This window comes from Bradysia coprophila, chromosome X, assembly GCF_014529535.1.
Source record: "Bradysia coprophila strain Holo2 chromosome X, BU_Bcop_v1, whole genome shotgun sequence".
Classification (NCBI taxonomy): Eukaryota; Metazoa; Arthropoda; class Insecta; order Diptera; family Sciaridae; genus Bradysia; species Bradysia coprophila.
Genome location: NC_050737.1, coordinates 6,521,014 through 6,543,702, shown reverse-complemented (window position 1 = coordinate 6,543,702; position 22,689 = coordinate 6,521,014). Strand labels below are relative to the sequence as shown.

The following is a 22,689-nucleotide window of genomic DNA, read 5'->3' as shown; positions in this document are numbered from 1 at the left end:
AATCCTCGAAATTCTGGGAAAATGTTTGAAGATTTGATGCTAAATCAATTCTGTGTCATGGCACCGGATTTATAAAATAGACTCTACTGAACGTACGTACAACTGTTGTTCGTGATGGAGAGAATCCACTTTAACTCTAATGGAAACTTGAAGCGAGTAGAGATATTCGTTTAATATTGGAAAACCATTTGGCAAAAATATTCTTTTAACTTTTATTTGGGATAACTTTCTTCAGCAAATAGATCTGGTAGTTCAATATCAGACAATGAAACGCTATTATTTCGTATGGAATTTACATACATGAATACCAAAAAAATTTAACAGTAAAAACAAGATTCAGAGGCTAATCTCTTAGTCAAGCAATCAAATTAGAAAAAGAAAAATAAAATCATAAAATTCGACCATCATCACAAATCGATATCCATGAGGTGAAGCCGCAGGCGTAACTTCATGAATTTGCTGAAGACCGCCATCAAAACTCCTCAAGATGCAGTCATTTACTATGTGGTTTCTTGTTTTGGCTCGTCACTGCAATCACAATTCGGTGAAGTGTTCGCGTTCCATTTGAGACGGTTTAAACGGCTACTTTGTCGTGACTGATCCATGCCCTTGAGCTTAGTCGTCGAATCGTCAATGATGTGTTGGTTCCGCAAGTTCTCATTACTCCACGATTCTCGCCACTTTTCAGTCGGGTCGTAAACGAAATGTGCGGTTTTGCAAAACTCTTCTTTCCAAATTGGATTTCTATTTTTCAACCTCGAAGATGGCGTTTAGTACCATTGAATCAACTGTTAACTGAGGATTTATGTTTCATCAAATGTGTTGACGCAAAAAAATCTTCTTAACTGTACAAGACGGGCATCAACCAGATTTCATCTTATCTTTCCACAATGCAAAAGGTTAAATAAAAGTCAGACCAGATTGTTTACCACTTACGACAATTACAGTTGGCAACTCTGAAATAAGCTATTCATTTCGTTTCAGCTGGTTAACTCATACAAACAAAGTGCTTGTACTTGTTTACAAGGCTGAAATAGTTACATTCATGCATGCACGTGGTAGTCGTAACACCGTATAAAGACGTAAAAGAAGTTCTGTTTGTATGAGCGAATCAGCTGAAACGAAACGAATACTTATTTTAGAGTCGAAATTACGTTACGTTTTTCAGTGCTGTCATAACAACTAAATCTTAAATGACTCTAGAATTGTAAACTTAAAACACCCGCCCGAAGCTGCAAAATTAAAGAAAAAGAAAAATGTTTTTCTGCGGCAACTTTTGCAACTACTTCAAAATGCTGGGACCCGGCTGAAGTAGTTGCAAAATTTGTAGAACATATGTCAAACTTCGATGACAGATATTCCTAACTTCGATGAAAAAACCCACGATCCCTACTCAACAAGCTGAATGATCACTTATGACGATGGAACTTTCGCATTTTCCTGATATCTGTCCTTGCTCGTTATTTCAGATTTAAAAAAAAAACCTTCTTTCTTGCTTTGTGCGATTCCTATCGACCTGATGAAATCATTTCATTTTGTTAAAGAGCTCCGATATTTCGTAGATCTTGAAAATATTTCAAAAAGCACATTATAATTCACAAGATAGAAAAAACTTGAGATGAGTAAGTGCAGTAACTGCATTATTATTCGTCTAGCAAACGAATGACGATTCTTCATTAACACATGGCAGCCTGCATGAAAGATTAACTATTAGGTTTTGACAAAATAATTCAAAAGAAGGTCTATAAATGTTCAGAAATAATTTGAGGTTTTGATGCGCTGCAACGTCCAATTTAAAACAGAAAACAGTATCCGAATTTATTTTTTTTTACTTAAAAAAAAATTAAAAATAAATCTATTGGATGTAACTCGAGCACGGGTAGTTTAGCGCTGAATTGATAAACAACATTTTCGTCGAACACATGAGCAATGTTTTTTTTTTTTTTAATTATTTTTCAAATAAATGTCCCCTGTTGCATCACTTCCACAAATCTCTTCGAAAAATACCATCATTGGAAAAATTCAATTTCCATTTTTAATTGTCAATTCAATTGGGTTAAATTTGAGTGGGATTTTAAATTTGAGAGCTACCAGAACATTACGAGTGGCTGTTGAATATCGTTTTTTATATTTTTTTATTTAAATTGAAAAAAAATTCTCAAAATCCCAACAGCAAAAATCAACATTTCAAATGTCAGTCAGCGTGTATCTGTCGTGTGCACTTCAGAGCAGCGCTTATGAACTCTTTAATGAACTGCACGAAATCATTTTAATTGACTAGTGTAGTCGCAATTTGATGGTGTTTTCCTTTGGACTGGGGTGCGAAAATGTTTAACTTTATGAAACATATAAGTTAATATGAGCAAGGGTACAGGCACCGTGAAAAATGAATGAGAAAATGTTTTAATATTTCGGCACTTATTTAATGGTTAACAACATAAAATGATGAACCGTGTAATAATCTAATTTGAAGGGTTTTGCCTAGGTTTTAAACACATCAAACATAACATAAATAGATCCACAATTTTGGAAAATTAATTATGGTTGAGGAAGCATAATACACTTCCATGTGTACGAAAAACCTAGTATCATATTAAAATAAAATTACTTTAACACACAAGCGATATATTATGTTGTGGATGATGTTATGTGGGAGGATAACTATATATAATATATACACGAATAGGGAGTTGAACTGTTAAACGGCCAAGGGTACTTATTATTTAATTTAAAATTTGAATTTGTGTTTTATGGAAATTGTTTGGTTGATTGTTGTCATTTTGTTTACTCTATTTATAATGGAAGATTGTATAGATGGCTGTGTATGTGTACGACGGTGCACATAAGCGAATAATGGTATTATATGGTTAGGTATAGTAAATGTTTGAATTTTCGATGCGAATATGTTTCGTAAAGTGGGTATACATGTGTAATTGCTGGGATGGCGAACGATAACACAGTCGTTGACATAGTAATTTTAGTTTTATGAGGGTGAATTTTGCGAATAACTTTTGGCCTAGCTTTTTTGCAGCGAAAGCTTGAACGATTTAGCAAAATTTTTGTCGATATGAGAAAGCGGTAATAGTAGATGTCATATTTGTGCGGAAAATCTTTGTTTTGAAGAGTGTGGAGTTTCTATGCTGAGATGAATTCGAATAATATACAACCACACGAGTCAAAACAACGATTTCCGTACAATTATGTAGTTTCTTAAGTGCGGCGAAAGTGAATTTTTCTTTTGCGGGCTGGCCCCCTGCGAAAAATTAATTTTCGTAGCACATAGGAGGTGAAATATTTTTGCAATATTGTGTAAGAAACAGTCTACAATGAGCAATTTTACAAACTTCTTCAGTAAGTTTTGGTAAAAGAAAATTACTAAAACTAGAACCTGGTCGGAAATTCGCCTGTTTTAGATGTCATAGACAACAAATAGGAGTCAGAGAAACGTTCATTTTTAAAAAGTGTTTGCACTGGAACAGGAAAGTTTATTTCCGTCCCGATGAAACGTTTGACAGATTACAGTGTGGTCATCTTTAGAAAACACAATTGTAGATTGAGTTTCAAAAGTCATCGATGTTCCTAAATGAGTGCTTCCTAGTCTATTTGGTATTTTGGCGTGAAATTTGAATTCGTTAAGGGATTATCAAATTTTGTGACTTAAAACTCTAAAAAATCTTAAATATGTTCCGAACAAAAAAAACCCACTGTAATATCTTTTTAACGTTGACTTGACACTAAAAGGTACTCAACCTGTTGGTAATATGGAAAAAATTAGTAAACAAGAAGCATATCACTGAATGGTCGTTCAATACTACTTTCTTTGATTTAGCTTTTTTTATAGATAGAATTAATCTTTTACCTCATTTGTTGATACCTACACTTAAACAAATATGATACCAAATAAGCCTTCAACGTTCATTCTTGTGGTCGTTGTTGATAACAGATCACAAGCCACCTCTAAAAAATTCCTCTTCACCTTTAGGTTCCAAAGAATTTTTTTTTAAATATTGACAACTTCCTCAGAATTTAAAGAAAGCTTTTTTGAGCTTTGACAGTTTACTCTCATTTCAATGTTTCATATAATTGCAAGTTTCTTCACATAGTTACGTTCATGCAAAAACAAATTTTTATAAATGAACTTATCACTTTGTTTGATTGTTTATTCAAAAACGTTAGGAATTTATATAAAATCATTTACTTGACCTGTCCACAATATTTGTGCATCATCCTTTATGAATATCGTTCTTACTTTCATCTTTCCTTTACATGGCAATGAAAATCTTGCGAACCTTCCTGTTTCGTAATAAACGTTACCGTTGACATCAAAAGTTTTTTGCTTCTTTTCATCTTATTTCATCTCGTTCAAGTGTTGAACAAAGTTCTTAAAATGTATCACCTCTATCTCAAGACATACCAAAAATTCATTTTCATTCAATATACCGATTCAGACAAGTTGTAGAGTTGGAAAATGTGAAAATGGTGGTCCTTTTATAGCTATACTTACTAAGACTTTTACTTGAACCTTTACTGAACTTGGTAAACTATAACACATATCAAGAAAATATGTGGCTCGTTTCTCATTTCTAGTGGAAACACTATTTCTGTATAGAATGGAAGCTATTCAAAGGTACACAAAATGTTGACACACAACAACTCATGATCAAAGCTTACAAAAAGTTGTTAAAAAACTTCAGATTTATTTTGGACCAAACGATCGATTTATCATAATCATAATTTTTTACACCCAAGTTATCACCTCCAATATTTTCTTCTTGGTATACTTCGCTACTTCATTCTTTGCTCTCATTTTGCAAAATTTATTTTAATGTAATGCTGAATCAAAATATAATCCCCCGGCATCATAATTAATTGAAAGTTAAACATCAAACGAAAAATGAACACAGGGAACAGGCCAACAGCTTTTTATCAAGTATAACTGAGTGATATTTATATTTTTGTTTGAAAAGCTTTTAACACACCGCTGTTACTGTAATTCAACATATATCTGGTGCATTTAGCGAAGAGATATACTTTCCGTTCATTACCAATTCAGATCTCTGATTACATCAAGTTGCACAACTAAACATTAATTAATAATTACACATTTTTACAGTGGAAGTTCAGTATACAGATTACTAATTATTTCGAAATCAGCCAATGATGATAAAATTGAGCTTTTTCGATATGAAACGCACACTCCGAAAATCATATGAGTGTATACGAATGTGACTCTTGTCTATAACATTTCCGAGTCCCCGAGTGTGTATAAATAAACATTTTAAAAGCACAGCTTTTATCTAACATCTACACGTACACATGGGTATATGTGTATCGAAACTTTGTTATTAAAATCGGTTCCGTCGTTGATCGTTCGTATAATACTCATACTAAACACCTTCATTTTTCAGTAATCCACTCAAGTTGAAATTTATTTGATGTTAGTACGCAATACCAATATAGATACTTAGTCATATTTTTGCTATTGTGCGATAAATACCTGTTTTGTATATTAGAGACACTGACAATTCCCTTAAGTACCGCGTATAGTGTTTAAAACTTAATATCCAAGTGACTAAAACCGCATTCACAATCTGTATGCAAATTGGAGTTTACATTAATAATTTCATTTTATTTACAACGGAACGGTTTTGTGTTTACATTGCACTTTTCGGGGATATACAATCGTACATTCAACACACCATACCATGCGTATTATCATAAATAAAATATCTATATGTAGATTGTAGATACACGTCGTCGTCGTCGGGAGGGTTGGTGGTGTATAATACAATATTGAAATGACACATCGTACATATATAATTAGATTTACGGATTATTTATGGAATAACAACAAGTTGCTTACGAGAAATTCCATGTTATTCCAACTATTTAAATTAAATTATGAAATATTAAAACATGAATTTGGTGTGTTTTTGTTTCAAAATTGGACCGTATCTCACCGTATATGTGTGTTTGGTTTGTGTGTATTTTGTGCGGAAAGTTAAAACATTTTCGTTTCATTAAGAAAAGACAAAAAAAAAAAATGTTTCAACTCGTTACACTCTTTCCGGGGCATTTTAATATTTCTATTTTCATTACCATTCGATACGTCATTACGACAGTTATGCTTTGAGACCTTGACGATAATAACAAAAAAAAAAAATTAATAAAAGAAATAACAAAATTTGTTATCGTTTCTACTTGGTGTGTGCACAGAGAGTATATAAATTTGTAATTGGAATATACCAAACGGAATGTATATTTGATGTTGAGTTTTTTCTGTGTATGACTGGTATTGTGAATTTTCTTATCAATTTATGAATATGTGATATCAAAATGATGAACTCACCTCTCTCAGGTGTAATACATAAAAACCGACATGTATGATATGGTGTATACCCGTGTGCAATATTGTTCATTTGTTTTTCATTAAAATTTTCAATTTCATCATCCAGTTTACATTGTTTTTTAATTTTGTCGCACAGCAGCGCAACATTATTATGTTGTTCGGTTCGGGTATTTTAAAATTTTAATTAAATTCAGTTTTCTTTCCGGGGTTTGTTGTATTGGGGAGTGTAATACATGAATCGAGTGCATTTACCGGTGACACATATGGAATTCATTGCGTTTATAAATTGAATACGAACGTAATGAAGTTATCATTTCGTTTTAGAATTGTTAATGAGAACTGGGTAGTGGTAAAATATTTCGTCTCAGAGTTTTTGGTATTTTGATTATCTCACGACCCAAACATTTTGTCAATATCTCACTGAAGTAGCAATTGAAAAAAAAAACGTTTCCGACAGCGAGCCAAAATTTTCTTCCGTTCCACTTCATCCATACGCAGGTAATTTTCCTGTAAACATGAAGCTTCCGTGAAAGCTCATGTTAACCGTAAAGTTAATGGTTCAGTGAACGTTTAATTTGAGTAAATCAATAAAAGTTCAACGATGTGATAGAGTTCAAAAAGACTTATTAACACAACTGCCTTAACCGCTTTGTATATTGTATATCGATCGACTCACCTTTGCGACATTTTATCACAAATTCGTTTAATTATGACCGACATTTCTTGCATCCAGTGTACACACACAGTATACTCTGCACATTTGTTCATATATGTTTTTCACTTAAACTGTTTACATTATGACTCGTCATCGAATTTTTTGATTGGAATGTGTGATGAGTGGTTGAATTATTAATAGTCAGCAGTTATTCGGATAAAGGCCTACGAAAGAACACGAAATTTAAGCCAATGTTTTCAGTTTTGTTTATTTGAAATGGTGAACGATCTTATCGGTCCCAATTTTTGAAACAACAACACTTCTTTCAGCCAAATACATCGGAATTTTAATAGGAGTTGATCTCTATTCGTTTTGGAGGGAAACTATTTGAACTTTCTATTCAGACAGAATTACAACGAACCCTACTGGTGAATTAGTCCACAGCAATTTGATGGATAAAATGGGTACAATAACTGGATAAATTTTCAACTGAACACTCGAATTACTCGATATTTCGAATGTAAATTTGTCGAATCGGTGATGCGTAAAAGGAAGTATCCAATATCAGCCAGAAAAAGGTCTGCCCGAAACATCCATGCTCCATTATCATCTGTTAATTTGATGTCGTCCCTTTACTTAATTCAATCCAAATCCGACCATGTTGGCTTTCACATTTTATGTTCTGGTTGTGTATATGGCATCAAAGGCACAACGACAAAGTCAACATTATCCGTAAATGACCCTTATAGATTAAATAGACAAGATTAATTAACGATTTAAATCCGAAATACTTTTTCCTCTATTGCGGAATGAGATGGAAATAAATATTCCGAAAATACGGAACCACGTCCTTTCCATTATTCTGTATCACATTTAAATGTCTATGAGCCATAAAATACCCAAAAACCTATGAAAAGAACTCTGTGTTTGATGCCACTTTAAACTGTACTTACACTTAAAAGCGAAAATATCCACCTCTTAAGACTAGACATTCTTATATACATTCGTAATCACATTTCTTAAGGTAATTAATTTCCATCTTTTCTGCATATTCCGTCGTTGAAACGAAAATGGTGTACAGCATTATCCAACTAAACGGAACAACCTAAGCAAAGATAAACAATTGAATATAATACTTTAAAATTGTATACAGCGTGTATCGTTCCGACAGATGTACATTTTCAGAAAATTTCCATCTCAACCTTCTTCGTCTTCTTCTCTGTATAACAAGTCTTTGAAACACATTTGCTTTCATCTCCATAAAATTAGATTATTTTATGCTGAAATAAACTTTTCTTGTATTGTTTGTATTATGCAACTTGTTGTTTCCTCCAAAAAGTAAAATAAAATACTAAAAAAAATGAGAAACGAAAAACTTACAGAAAAAAAAACTACTTACAACGAAACTGACTCTATATCGTCGTCGTTTCACTGTTGATGTTCCGAAAACAGAAAAATTTTTGTTATAGATTTTATGCAAAAATATTTCATTGAAATTCATTTCTAGTCCAGTGTAAACACTAAAAATCGTCTTAAGCATAAAAACAACAGTTTTGTTTTGACGATTGTCGGTCAAATACAGTCATCATGAACCATAATCCATAATGCTGGCCCGTTCAAATGGATTTATTGTAGCCGCTTTTTCATTGTCACAATAAAGCAGAAGAGAAGAAAAATATTTATTTATTTTTTGCGTCAGCGGGATTGAGAATTATGTTTAGTGTTAAGTTTAAAGTAAAAGACAATCGAAGTAGTACATTACCGAAACAATCGGTTTTGTCTCGATCAAGGCGTGGTTCAAGTGGTAGTATAAGTAGTTTGAGAAGTTCGATCGCTTCCTCAAGCAAATCGTCGAAAAAAGATAAAAAAGTCCGAATATTCACAACCAGCGAACAAAGTAAAAAAAATGGTAAATATTTACTTTAATAATTTTTCATTTTGCGTACTTGGATTTAGATCTGAATTTTAGCTTGTGATGTAATATCAGATCGGATTTTGAATGAAGGTTAATTGAATCACTGATGACCATATTTGGAATGCCGTATATTCTCGTCTAATATATCTCCCTCTCTCAGTCTGTACTCTCCGAAACAAATTTAATTCATAATTTGAATTTCTTTTGTATATTATCTGAAAAATAATAAACAATAAAATGAAGAGAGAAAAAAAAACGCTAAGATATGATACGCAGCTATGTACCTTGCGTGTTTGAGTAGGTAAAATAGCGCACTTATTACTTACATATTTATTTATATAAGAACATCCACAGCGAATGAGTGAGCTCTTTTGTGACCTCATTGTTATTTAAATATACATTTTGCTGGTAACGTGGTAACCTAATACCAATGCGTTAGGATTGTATTTCAAGCCGTCACCACTGACATTTTTACGAGATTATTAAATGGATTCATAATTACAACTAATTAATAATGTCTCGTGCTTTTTTTTTCCTCTCTTAAACATTGTATTGTTCTCATAGGCGGCTTTTATCATTGATTCATTCATTTTATGATATTTTTTTTATTATGAAAACCTAATTGAATTAATTGATGATTTCAATGTGTATGAAAAGTGATAAACGTCTTAAGTTTCAGTCTCATGTTTATCGTCCAGAAACGGTAGGAAAAACAGTTTTACGCTATTGCATAACACGCAATTGTTTTGAATGAATTAGTTTGACAAGTTTTTTTTACTATGTCTGTATCCCATCTAATACGACAACATCATTGTCATTATGACCTACTTAGAGTATTTAGCGAATTGGAATTATCGACAATTACAGCCATGAAAATGGATTATATAATGTGGAACCAATTTTAGGGAGGAAATGTTGAAATGTTGTATAACAAATTTGAAACCCCAAAAATAGGCCCTGGACCTAGACAGAGAAAAACGCGGCCATAATATACCCTTTTTAACCCGATTCTCATCCTAATCCTAAATTTCCTATAAATGTTTATTAGGAATGTTTTTAGAGTTTTGGGAACGATAGGCACTATGGTTTATCTTCATAGGTCAGTTTCTCAAATTGAGACTGAAAATCAACTTTATTTCCATTAAATTCAATGGAATAAAACTTCCGCAATTTGTATAAGTTCAGTTGATTTTTACACAGATTTTATGCACACTCACGTTTCTTTGTATAAGGGTCTTGCTGTGAGCGGTGTTTGCTACCTCTTAATTCTAAGATTTTTCTTATTTTCTGTGTAATTCCATTGTTTCAGTACTTTTGACTCAATTCTGTGACGTTGAGTCATTTCATTTGTTATAAGATAGCACTTTACGGTAATAATTATACTATGAGTGTCAATAACAAATGCGTAACTGGTAAGAATTATTTTACAAGTTCAATTAGCTTCATTCATTGAAATGCGCCACCTGCATCCGCAATTGTTCTTCGTTATCAATTAGCACTTTTCCGACTTGAAAATAAATTTTCTAATCGATTGTTCAATAACATTTCTAATTTCAATGTTTTCTTTCTTCCTTTTCCTTATACCATTCTTATAGCAGATAATCTTGATGGTCTTACCGAACTTCGTGTCGACAACTATGAAATACATATCGAGCGTACATCAGCTGGCTTAGGATTAAGTATTGCCGGCGGTAAAGGTTCAACACCATTCCGTGGTGATGACGAAGGCATATTCATATCGCGAGTTACTGAAGGAGGACCTGCCGATGTAGCTGGGCTTCGTGTTGGCGATAAAGTTCTCAAAGTCAATGGAAGTAAGTCATTTCGTTTCGAACGGCTTAGGCTCTGCTATGCTATACTAACCGTATAACACCATAACAATTTTGTTTCATTTTAATTTAGCCGACGTTATCGACGTTGATCACTATCATGCTGTTGAAGTATTGAAGGCATGCGGTGCAGTATTAATTTTGCATGTGTCACGTGAAGTGACCCGACTTATTGGTCATCCAGTTTATCATGAAGATGGAACAATTTCCCAAATTTCAATTGAACGCAAACAACCTGTTGTTGCGGCCAGTGTACCTGAACCGATCAAACAAATTCCAGCTCCATTGCAATTGGTCCAGCCACCGACACAATCTCAACCTCACTTCCAGAGTGGTATGTTGACACCAAACACAAATGGTCACGTTGAAAATGGAAGGGAGATTATGCATAAGGTCACATTGCATACAACATTGATACGAGATCAAATTGGTCAAGGTTTAGGATTTAGCATTGCTGGTGGAAAGGGATCGCCGCCGTTCAAAGATGGATCGGATGGTATTTATATATCCCGTGTGACACCAGGTGGCTTAGCGCATCGTGATGGTAAAATCGTTGTCGGCGATAAAGTTTTGGTGGTAAGTGAAATGTAGTTCCAATTTTGGAATCATTTTCTCATCTTCCATTGTACTTCTAGATAAATGGCGTCGATATGGCGAATGCACATCACGATTCGGCCGTTCAACTTTTAACCGACCATCAACGATTCGTTCGCTTGGTGGTACAGCGTGAAATGAAAGGACCATTAGAACCCCCTAGTCCCAGAAGTCCCGTATTGAAAGGTGTCAGTCCGTCTGGCTACCGATCCGGTTTCAAACGATCCGCTGGCGATTCACCCTCTTCAGACGACATAAATCAAAAATATATTTCCAATACATCGCCAGTGGTTCATCAACAGAATATACCTCGAACCGTTACACCAGTTGCTGTCAATACCAAATCGAATGGTGTTGAAAGTGCTTCACAACCAGTTCCAGCGCCCAGACGATTAAACTCACAAGGTTCCATTGGCGGAGCGGACGGTGCATCGGTAAATGGAAATCAAACATCCGGCAATAAGTCCGAAGACGAAGATGTACAGGTAATTGAATGTTTGACTATTTCAATGCGGAACTGATGTTTTTGTTTAATTGTTTAAATCACATTCGGGTCGGGTATATCAAATCAGAACCAAATATGTCCGACTCTTCGCCTTCAACCAAAATCAGGCTTAAATCTCAGTTTGAATTTTTGTTTTGTGGAATTTTACGACAAAAAAGGTATTCTGATGTCTGTATCTGACTATGTTGCCGTATCTTTTGGTGCTTTGTGTAATAGAAAAATCCAGATAAATCCCGGATGAACGATTCGGTATTTATCCGGGGTGAGAAAAGTAGGTGAAAGAAGGAAAACCAAACGGAAAAACAGTTCAACAACATTTAAATATTCCAAACGAAAGCCGGTCACACATATTCGTGTGTCATTGAACAAAAAAGAAAAAAGAAAAAAGATTTCAGCATAACACCTCATCATTTTACGGTCCTTTTACGGTCGTCGCTGACTTGAAAATGTTATGTGCTGTTTTCATATTCATGCCATGTGTTACCTACAGACGGCAATGCAAGTCGATCCATCGAAATTCATTTCTCTTCCATACACGGTTGTTTTTTTGTTCGACTGCATTTGAATGGCCAATGATTCGATTATTTGATATTTTTATACGGTCTCTTGAGTACATTCATTCATGGCACTTTTTTCGTATAGACGTTTTGAACCCGTTCCGTTCGAAATAGGAGTTAAACTCAGTGAATCTTTCATTTTTAGCTGTCGGTAGAAAATCCAACAAATACGGAAAGGGTGTAGGAAAATGGAAACGCAATACGATTTGTTCATCTGAGTGAAGGGAAATTGTTCGGGTTTCTTATTTCTAACCATTTCGTTATAACTGTGCCCTTATCTTACAACTGACTTTGAGGTAAAAAGTACGAACACGGATTTTATATACATTTCGCTTTAGCTTCTCATTACCACTGAAGAGCAAATGATATTAGACAATCCTAAAAAAGCAGAGTGATTTCGAGACAAATAAAGAGATCAAAGGTTCTAATCCATTAAACACACATGAATTTGCCTGTGTTGTTTTTCAGCTGGTCCACACACACACAAACAAAACTGCTTATAATTCTTAACACGGTTTTACCGCTGGGAGTGGCGTGCGTGGAACTATTTCAATCAAATAAAGTCTCACTTTTGTTTGTATGAGTGACCAACTCAAAAACAGCTGAGGCAAATTGATGTCTGAATATCAACTGACGTCGAATGTGTAAACTCAAAGTTTGTAGTTAGAACCGAATTGTTAGATAGATGGTAGTTCTAGGTATGTCGATGTTTGCATTGAAGTTGCGCTTACCTCGTGCAAATTTGCACATATCTTTTGACACTATATGAAAAGCCGAAGCCGAGGGGACACAACTAGATCAGATCTAGTTGCGCATATTCCCACTGGTTTCTATGTCCTTCTATTAACGTTCTATTTCCTTGGATGTATTGGAAATAGCACGATATTTAGTGTCTGTAGAAAATAGCACCAATAGGTTGAATTACTACACCAATAGAAGGAAATGGAACGAGGAAATAGGGCTATGTGCCAATGCAAACTAACAGAAGCAAATTCTACGCCAAGGAAAGGCAATAAATTTGTCGTATTTGTTCAGACCACTCTCACTAATTAGCTAATAGCTTAATTTATGTCAGATCAAATTGTATTTTCGAAAATTAGACGATCGAAATCAATAAATCAAATTATCTATTTGTGCCGTTTCAACATAAAATCTGTCAAGGTTTCCACCGGCCCCAAAATGTTTTTTTTATTTTTATTTAATCAAAATTATAAATTAATCTCAACATAAATTCTGTATTCAATTAAGCGGCACACAAACGCCAGTATATCAGCATTAATATCAATAACAGAGAAATAGAATAAATGCATCCAGTTAAAGCGTTAAATTTTGCACTTTAGCTTTCATTCCCGCTCAAATAAAATTAAATTGCCGGGTCAATGCATAAAGTTGATAAATATTTTTGGCTTTAGCACATTCCATTTCATATAATTAATTTAAAAACAGAAAAAAAAAACGATTTGATATTCCCGACACTTTATTTGCATATTGCATTCGGCATTTACGCATCATAAAACAAATCAATTTACGAAAATGTGATTTAAACAATGACAAATTACTATTATTGTCCACCCTTATACATTATAATGAGACTCCCAACTCCATCCACACAAGTGTCTGATTCATTTTATCAAAATCAAAAAAAAATATATTTTTTACAAAAACCAAAATTATTCACTTTCGAAACAAACAAAATGAGAATTGAAGGAAGGAAACGATGTGTGTTTTGTGTTCAATGTTTAATGATTTTTTTTTTTATATTTTTCATTTTTGCTGTTATGCATGCAACCAAAATTATGATTACTTTTTATACCAATTTTACATTTTTTTTTGTGGAAATGTATGCCGATTTTATCTAAAAATGTATTATGCGATTGTCATCTAACACAAAATCAATTTATTTCTTCTTCGACAATTTATATAGTTTTTGGATGTAAATGGAAAATATATAACTCCCTAACTCGTCGACGTATTCTGCATTTTACTAAAAAAAAATTGTGAAAAGAAATGTGCATTGAAGTAGATTTGACAAAAAAAATAAGAATGGAATTTGAAACCAAACAAAATAATTGAAACTCCTTGCTGTATGATCTTTCTCTCCTCCTCCTCCTAAAAAAAATAAAATAAAATCAAAAACCATAACATCCAAAATGTAGTTCAGCAAAACATTTGACTTATTCTCGCTATCCTCCTATCCTCCTAACCATAGGTACCACCACCTCGACCATTAACTAGTGATGATTTCCAAGCAATGATTCCCGCACATTTCTTGAGCGGCGGACATCCCGAATATTGCATTGAGAAACATGAAGTGGGACCATCTGTAACCGTAACGGTAAAAAAAGGTGTTCCGGATATGCCAATGTTACCACCAGCACCAACTGAATTAGGAAAAGTAACCGAAACAATAACAAAATCGACTTTTACAGAAACTGTAATGACCCGAGTTACAGACAATCATTTAGGGGAAGCATTGATCAGCGAGGTGATTATCAATAGTTGAAATCATTTTTGTAGATTTCTAAGTATATTTTCAGTGGACTATCTTTTTTCGGATGCGTTTTTTTGTGGAAACTTTTTCTTCTTATTTTTTGTTTCTTTTTTTTTCGTTTTATTTTTTATTATTATTTTTTTATGGCTGGCTTTATTGTTTGGATTTGATTTTAATAACACTAAACACTAACAAGACACAACATTCTAATCATCTGGTTTGTATCCACTTATTTATTTGATATTTTATATATTGAAACAATATTTGATTGGAACGCAAAGACCAGAAAAATTCCTGGTTGTTACATTTCCCTCAATTTTTTTTTTTTTTTTGCTCAACATGAGGTAAGGTCTATTTTACTTCACAGCTGAAGAAGTTTTACCTTTCGGTTATTGAGTAAAGTGTCTTATATTTCTGGGGGACAAATGATTAAAAAAATGTGCGCAGGTCTTTGGCTCATGCAAAGTGTTAATATTTCACACCACCAGAACCAACATTTAAATCATTTGTGCCCCTTAGATACTTATGTGATTTTTATTTTGACGAGGCAAACTAACAATGTCCAAGCAAGTCAGTAAAATTTTCCAGTGGTGTTGATTTTTGGTAAAGCATATAAAGCACGGAATGAAGTGTTCCTGTTTGATTGTAGCTTTTTAAACTAATACTGCATCTGCACGCACGGGTAAGACGTTTGTAAGAACTCAATTTTATGCATGAAAATTCATGGAAGAAAATGTTAGTCCGATTTTTTATTTGAGATTACCTACGATAGCTTTTGAAGGTTTTCGATATTTGAGTCTAAATTCTGTCTGTTTTGAAAATGGAACCAACATTCGATCCACAAAATATCCAGCCGGTGAAAATGGTCAGAACTAAATTTCGAAATGAAATTCCAAAATTTTGGACTGGTTTATCGATTAAGCTTAGCTGGATACACTGGGAGCCTACACAATTCACTGTTTTCCCTGATAAAACTCACTAACGCTCGGGAAAAACTACATTTTGCAATTAACAAAAATGGGATGTTTTTAACATCGTGGGGACTAACAATAAGATAAGCCGTAGACCGCTCTAGTACCGAAGAGCCGCTCAAAAAAAGGAATGTCACAATCACAAATTTTCGACGGAACATAGTGCAGTTGATAAATTTATTTGAAAATAAAATGTTGCTGCTTTGACTGTCCGATGGAAAAAAATTAGTGCCACATTTTAAATGCAAATGAAGGACTCGCTACAATGCCCAGATTATAGTTAAATGAACGACACAATAATAAAAATGCGTTGTGATGTGTATGTAGTACTAGTTTGCATAACTTTTCAGTGGTGCATTTTCATGCTCGATTTATGCAAAATTTCTTAATAAACAACACATGGAGTTACATTAACAGTTTAAAAGGAAGAATGAAGTAGATTAGTCTGTCGTTCGTCATTCTACATTATCTAGATGGGATTTGTTGTTATAGACTTGCATCGTCGTTCACAATGCTTCTATTCTATAAATAATTTAAGATTAATAATGGTTCAGTTAGCATGTGAAAATTGCGCATTTCCTTGACCTAATTATTGCAAGTCATCAAAAATTCAAACATGTGGTTCTAGTTACGGTCCTAATCTCTTACGAAAAGACAAAGAGTTTTATTGTCATTGCAACAACTACTGGTTTTGATTCAATTGAATTCGCTAAAAAAGACTTTTAGCATAAGTTAGGAACAACGTTTTTCCTAAACAATGTTTGAAATACACGACAAAGTTGCAATATCTCAAACAGTAGTTAGGAATTTTTTTTTTAATCAATTCGACCAGGTAGACGCACCTGCGGAATGGGTACGTTTCAATAAGGTCAGTTTCCAAAATCAAAAATTTAATTTATTGTTTAATCAACGGCACATGATGAAACGATCAAGTCACAGAATTTCGTTGCGCCATTGGTACAACTTTAAGGTTTCATTGATAGATTTACATGTTTCCAAATGAATCAGCAGTATTGATACAAGAAACGTTCAACTAAATGAAGTTAAAAATGATAAATGCTTGCGGTTTGTGAAATACAATTTACCCTATGTTTTTCCTAACTAAATACCTAACTTCAGTTCTATATTAATGCGTCTCTTTCGTTAAGTGAAAGTGAAAACGTAAATCAATCACCCAATAAAGAGCATGTAGAGGAGGCGAGTTCTGGAATGTAAGAGACATAAGGAACAACATTATCTCTAACTTCTAAATACGCGACGAAGTTGAATGATATAGATAAACAACAAACACCATACAAATTTCAGAACTAGAGATGAACGGATCTAGGTCTGGGCGGGTATTCCAATTTAGATAGAATTTCCCGCCTATCTCTATATTTGTAGCCAAAAAAATATCAATGAGTTGACCTAGAAAAACTCGTATTCCCGAAACTGCTATTTAGAAGTTCAAAAGCGATAAAAAAAAACTTCTTGACTTACAAAGTTACTGCACTTAGAAGATACCACATTAATTTTCTTTTTCACTTTGGATACGAAAAAAAAAAATGAAGAAGAACAAATTTCAACATTTCCAAGCCGTCAAACGTACATCTCATATTTATATCATCACTCCATCATTTATCATTTTAAAAGTATTCAACAAACGGTCCAAGTTGTGTGTCTTATCACCGTTCTTTTTGGAATTCCCTAAAATATTAATGTTCACATCAAAAAAAAAAAAAAAAAATTCTGTTCTCCGAACGTGAATGCTCTGTCTGCAGACGACTGCTAATAAGTTTTTGATGTTCTAACAGTTAAGCAAACTTTTGTTTCAAAAATTAGGGAAAAAAATATTTCGATGAAGTTTTTGTACGTACATCTAGAAAGCATGCATGCATAGCCAAAGCCAACGGCTAAATATAGAGTTGTCTTAGAGAGTGTGTGTGTAGAAAGTGTCTCATGAATTATTCATATTGTGGTGCATACCAACCAGATTGAAGGGATGGTTACGGCGTCTAGTCACCAAAAAGCATGGAAGCCGCTAGTGGATTTTCGGTGCTCGAGACTTAAGGCGGATACACATTAGGCTTTACGTCGTATTCCCAACAATTTTGCACCTAAAAATACGACGATATTGAACGATGCGATAGCTAGATGTGTATAATATATGACGCGTCATGACGCACAAGATACCGAAGCTGAATATATGAAAAAAATTGACAGGGGAATCGACAAAATACTGAATTTTCAGAATTCTGTGTGTGATTCAGCATATTTCGCATGAAATAGGAATACGATTTTCTCTCTTTCGTTAAATATTGTATTATCAACTGACACTAGATGGTAATATGTATCCGCCTTTAAGTCTTAAATTGGGAATGTGAAATATTCGGTCGGTAATTTTTTTAAAACTATCTCGGCAATCCCGAAAAGACCAAAAATCACAAAGCTTGTTCTTAAATTTTCTACTCCGGCGGCTAGCTTTCGGCTGCTCTACGCTCTTTCCAACCACTTCTATTTGGAAACAAAATTGATTGTATTTTCATGAAAGGTGCTTTGTGTGTCTTAAAAATTTAATTTTTTATGGAAACTTGAATGAAAACTATAATGTCTTCTTCATAGCTTCTAAAGTGAACTGTGAACGTCTTTTCTTCACGCTCACTCCATTTTTCATATTCCAATAAATGTGTCACTATTTCCATTGAGCGACAACTAACATTACTAAGGTTGTTGAACTGGTAAATTTTTAATAAGCGGTGGGTAAATTTATATGTGACAGCTCTGCATCAGAAACAGTCGAAAAGCGACCGATTAGACTAATATAATACTCTAGATGTTTTAAAAAAATGCTTGGGAACAATCATATTTCTACATCCGCTGCTTGTCTATAATATCCAAATTATAAGCATTTTGCGCTAAATAATTTTTCTCCGTCATGACAACATTCAACATTTTACTAATTGATCGATGATCGCTTTCAATATTCATTTCGTTAGAACTACAGGTTTCGTTACGATAACTGATTGATCGACATTTGGTTCGGTATCTGCTATCGTAACATATCTAGTTCCTATCGAGATGAACGATTTGTTCCAAAAAATCTCTTACTTGACAACGCTGAATCTTTTGCATTCGTTCTCCTCAAATACAAAACACACTTAGTCATTAATTAACCACATCACACCACAACATTTTTACTGAATTTGCATGATTTTACTTTTAGCATTTTATGATGAATACGAAACATTGATCTATATAAAACACATTTTTCTACACAACTGTTGCATATCATTTCGAATTTCCTGTCCTGCACATTGAACTCCTATTTCAAATAAAAATGAACACCATCGTCATCATATAAAACCTCCACTAATTGGATTCGTTTCCTCTTTACAGGAAGTTGTTCTTCCAAAAGATCAAGGATCACTTGGTTTCAGTATTATAGGTGGAACAGACCACAGCTGCGTTCCATTTGGTGCTAACGAGCCCGGAATATTTATTTCTCATGTAATTACACAGCCATTGTCCACGAAATAAAAAACACGTTGATTAAACTTCCAACTTCATTGATTCAGATCGTTCCTGGTGGTATTGCAGCCACATCCGGTAAATTGAGAATGGGCGATCGAATTTTACAGGTAAATGGAACTGATGTTACATCGGCTACACATTCGGAAGCTGTTATGGAACTGCTACGACCGAGCAATGAAATCAAACTATTCGTACAACATGATCCACTTCCAGTCGGATTCCAGGTTGGTTGAATTTTCTTTACGTGCTTTTTTAGTTATATTGTATGTTTAAGCACCTAACTTTATCATGTCCCGAAATTCATTTTATTGATATCAATTTGGAACTCGACGATCCAGTATTTTTAATACGTACTGAGAATTGCCTTGACGGGGCGAACATCTAGCAGGGACAAACTTTTTTAGTTCTTTACTTTGCCTCTTTGAAAATTACATTCCGCAAGTTTAATGAAACAATCCACTTCTCTAGAAGTCTATTTCTTCAGAAAAGATTTTGCTTCTCGAGAACCTATTAAGCTTGTAATCCTAGAGATTACAGAGAGCAAATTTGTGAGCTTTCCTCTAGAGTTTTAAATCCTTCATAGCTGTATAGCTATTTATAGTTGCTGCTCCCTTCCCTCAGAATTTCGACATTCGTGAACGTCGCTGTGACGAATTTTATAGCAAAACTTTATGCTGGAAATACTTTCCGTGCTCTATGCAAAGCTTTGCTGCGAGTTATAAAAACCTTGACTTATTTAGCGTTTACGTCAAACGTAATCAGATAAAAAATTCGATTAATGTTCAGAATTGAAATTTTCGTTGCACCGTAACGCGCTTGACCATGACAACAACTTCAACATTCATCCAATGACCACAATGTCATGCTTAATTACTTACAAATTACAAATTGAAAAGCCAGAATGTCTGCCAGAAATGTATTCGGTTGTCGAACCATATGCTGTATATCCATTCAAAAGGTGTTATAATTCCATTAGAACACACAGAATGAACGCATGCACTACGATTCAAACATATTTCAACTATATGCAACAATGTCCAGGGTTAAAATTGCAAAAGCAATAAATCCCATTTCCATGAGAATCGTGATGGTTTAGAACGTTTTATTAATGAATGTCGGTCGTATATTTATACGGAGTCAGTACGTAAAGAGAAATTAAATGTGTTTCTATCTATTCTTTTATATATTTATTTGCATTAATTTCCATTACCTTCTCTTCCCTTCCCTTTTCTAAAATTATGCTGAATAATACTCATTAGCATATAGCATGCTGTGCTATATTCACATATTATGCAACAGCTTTAAAATTACTTACTTTACTTCCTCTGCAAGCATTGCGAAATAGAAATTCATGAACCACAGGTAAGATTGTAGTCTACACAGTTCTGCAACAAAGCTTATTTTCACATTGTGCATTTTATTGTTTAAGTTTTGATTACACAGAGATGATGATTTTAATCGATTAATGTTTTTGTTTTCTTGTCCGAAATGGTTATACTGTTTCGGTTTCGTATAGTTATAACTGGATGCCACAAGTTATAATTTACATTCATGTTTTCGGACCAGTGTTGTCTCGACTATTGTACATAAATGTGTACATTCAAGTCAAATGCTATGAAAATTGCGTTGTTTTTCGGAATGGTATTCTTGCCCCGATAAAAACACTGATCGTACTACTTCTTTTGGTTAAAGTATCGCTTAACAAAATCTTTCGCTTCAATTGTTGTAACTCATTTCATCATTTCACCGGCCAAAGCTCATCTACTATAAAATTCACAGTTCTTGTAGCATAAAATGCTAATACAGGAAAATACAGTCACTCCGAAATGTAATATTTTTACGTGCTTCTGGTCGGTAAATGCATTTTTTTGAGTACATTTTTCGCATTTACCGACCAGGAGCACGTAAAGCCCTCTACGTACGAGGTTCCAATTTTTTTTTTTGACGAGTGGAAATACAGCCCTCCCCTTCGGGTCGGGCCACTCATCAAAATGAAAATTTGGAACCTCGGACGTAATGTACGATTGATTGCTTGACCCTTATGAGCATACAGTAATGTTTCAATAATTACTTCATTACCGTCTTCCGTTCTGTTGTCAAACTGTTGTACATATTGCGATCCAAAACGAGATATAATTCACAGATACAAAAGGTGTGTCTGACGTTCTTAAGCTCTTTGTTCGCTCATCACTTAACGAGGACTGCCTCATATTATCTCGATTTATAATGCGATCCCGTTCGATAACATTTATTAGCAACAGAACAAAAACATTAGACACCATCTCAACCGAACGCTTTGCCTTATGAAATACTTAAAACCAATCGTTTCTTTATTCAGAACATCATTCTCGTGAAAAACGAAAATGAAAAGCTTGGCATGTGCATCAAAGGTGGATTAGAAGGACAAAAAGGAAATCCAGTGGATCCAACCGACGAAGGTGTTTTTGTTTCGAAAATAAATTCCAGCGGCGCCGCACGAAGAGACGGAAGATTAAAGGTGAAAAATGAAAAATTGGATTGTATTCGTTTGCTGCGAAAACTAATTATCCCAAACGATTTCACACGCAGGTCGGTATGCGAATCCTTGAAGTGAACGGTACGTCGCTGCTGGGTGCTACACATACAGAAGCTGTTCAACTATTACGTACAGCTGGGGATACACTTCAAATTATCGTATGCAAAGGCTACGACAAATCGAGTTTGATTCACTCAATCGGCACCGCCGGTGGTATGAGCACAGGTTTTAAAAATAATAGTCGATTAGGCTCGCGTGCCTCGGAAACTGGTTCTGAATTGAGTCAAAGTGTTTCTAGTTTAGATCGAGATGATGATGATGTAGCAACGCAGGCACAACAGCATCAGGTAAATTGATCGAACAAAGAGTTTTGTAACAGATAGAAATATTCTAAAACTTACATTCGTCCTTTCCGCAGCATTCTGAAGTATTTGAAAAAGACGATCTGAATGATGATGATAAGGGAGTGTCCGAAACATCGAGAGATGTGGCGTTGATCAACTCTGACCAATCATTAGTTAGCACAAAAGAGAAAAGCACCCAAGAAAAGGTACGTAAATTTTAGTCGAAAATATGTCTCCCTCGTGCGTTTTTTTTTTGTATTACAAAGCTTGTTCAACGAGCTCTCTACTATATTGTCAGGGTAAAAAGTGTGTTTCGCATTCCTTTCGGTTTTAATGTAAGTTTGACTTCAATCGAATTTTCAATGACTGCACGTCTCAACTTCGAACATAAGTTGTAAAATATATGTCGGTGTGAAACGAAACACTTTACAAAGAAAATGTCAGAACATAATAT

At 34.2% G+C, this 22,689-nt stretch overlaps 1 protein-coding gene across 11 annotated transcripts in view; it reads left to right on the top strand.

Annotated features, from left to right (window-relative positions):
* LOC119085625 (protein lap4) overlaps positions 1-22,689 on the top strand; it is a 94,505-nt gene that overhangs the window by 29,817 nt on the left and 41,999 nt on the right. For 8 of the 11 annotated variants that reach the window (XM_037196056.1, XM_037196060.1, XM_037196050.1 and 5 more), the window contains 9 exons: positions 10,515-10,733; positions 10,822-11,324; positions 11,384-11,827; positions 14,614-14,889; positions 19,242-19,352; positions 19,421-19,600; positions 21,715-21,873; positions 21,945-22,238; positions 22,310-22,441. In XM_037196056.1, the coding sequence (XP_037051951.1) occupies positions 10,515-10,733; positions 10,822-11,324; positions 11,384-11,827; positions 14,614-14,889; positions 19,242-19,352; positions 19,421-19,600; positions 21,715-21,873; positions 21,945-22,238; positions 22,310-22,441 (2,318 nt within the window). The remainder of the gene's footprint in view (positions 1-10,514; positions 10,734-10,821; positions 11,325-11,383; positions 11,828-14,613; positions 14,890-19,241; positions 19,353-19,420; positions 19,601-21,714; positions 21,874-21,944; positions 22,239-22,309; positions 22,442-22,689) is intronic. The other 3 variants (XM_037196051.1, XM_037196058.1, XM_037196057.1) reach the window with 3 other exon arrangements.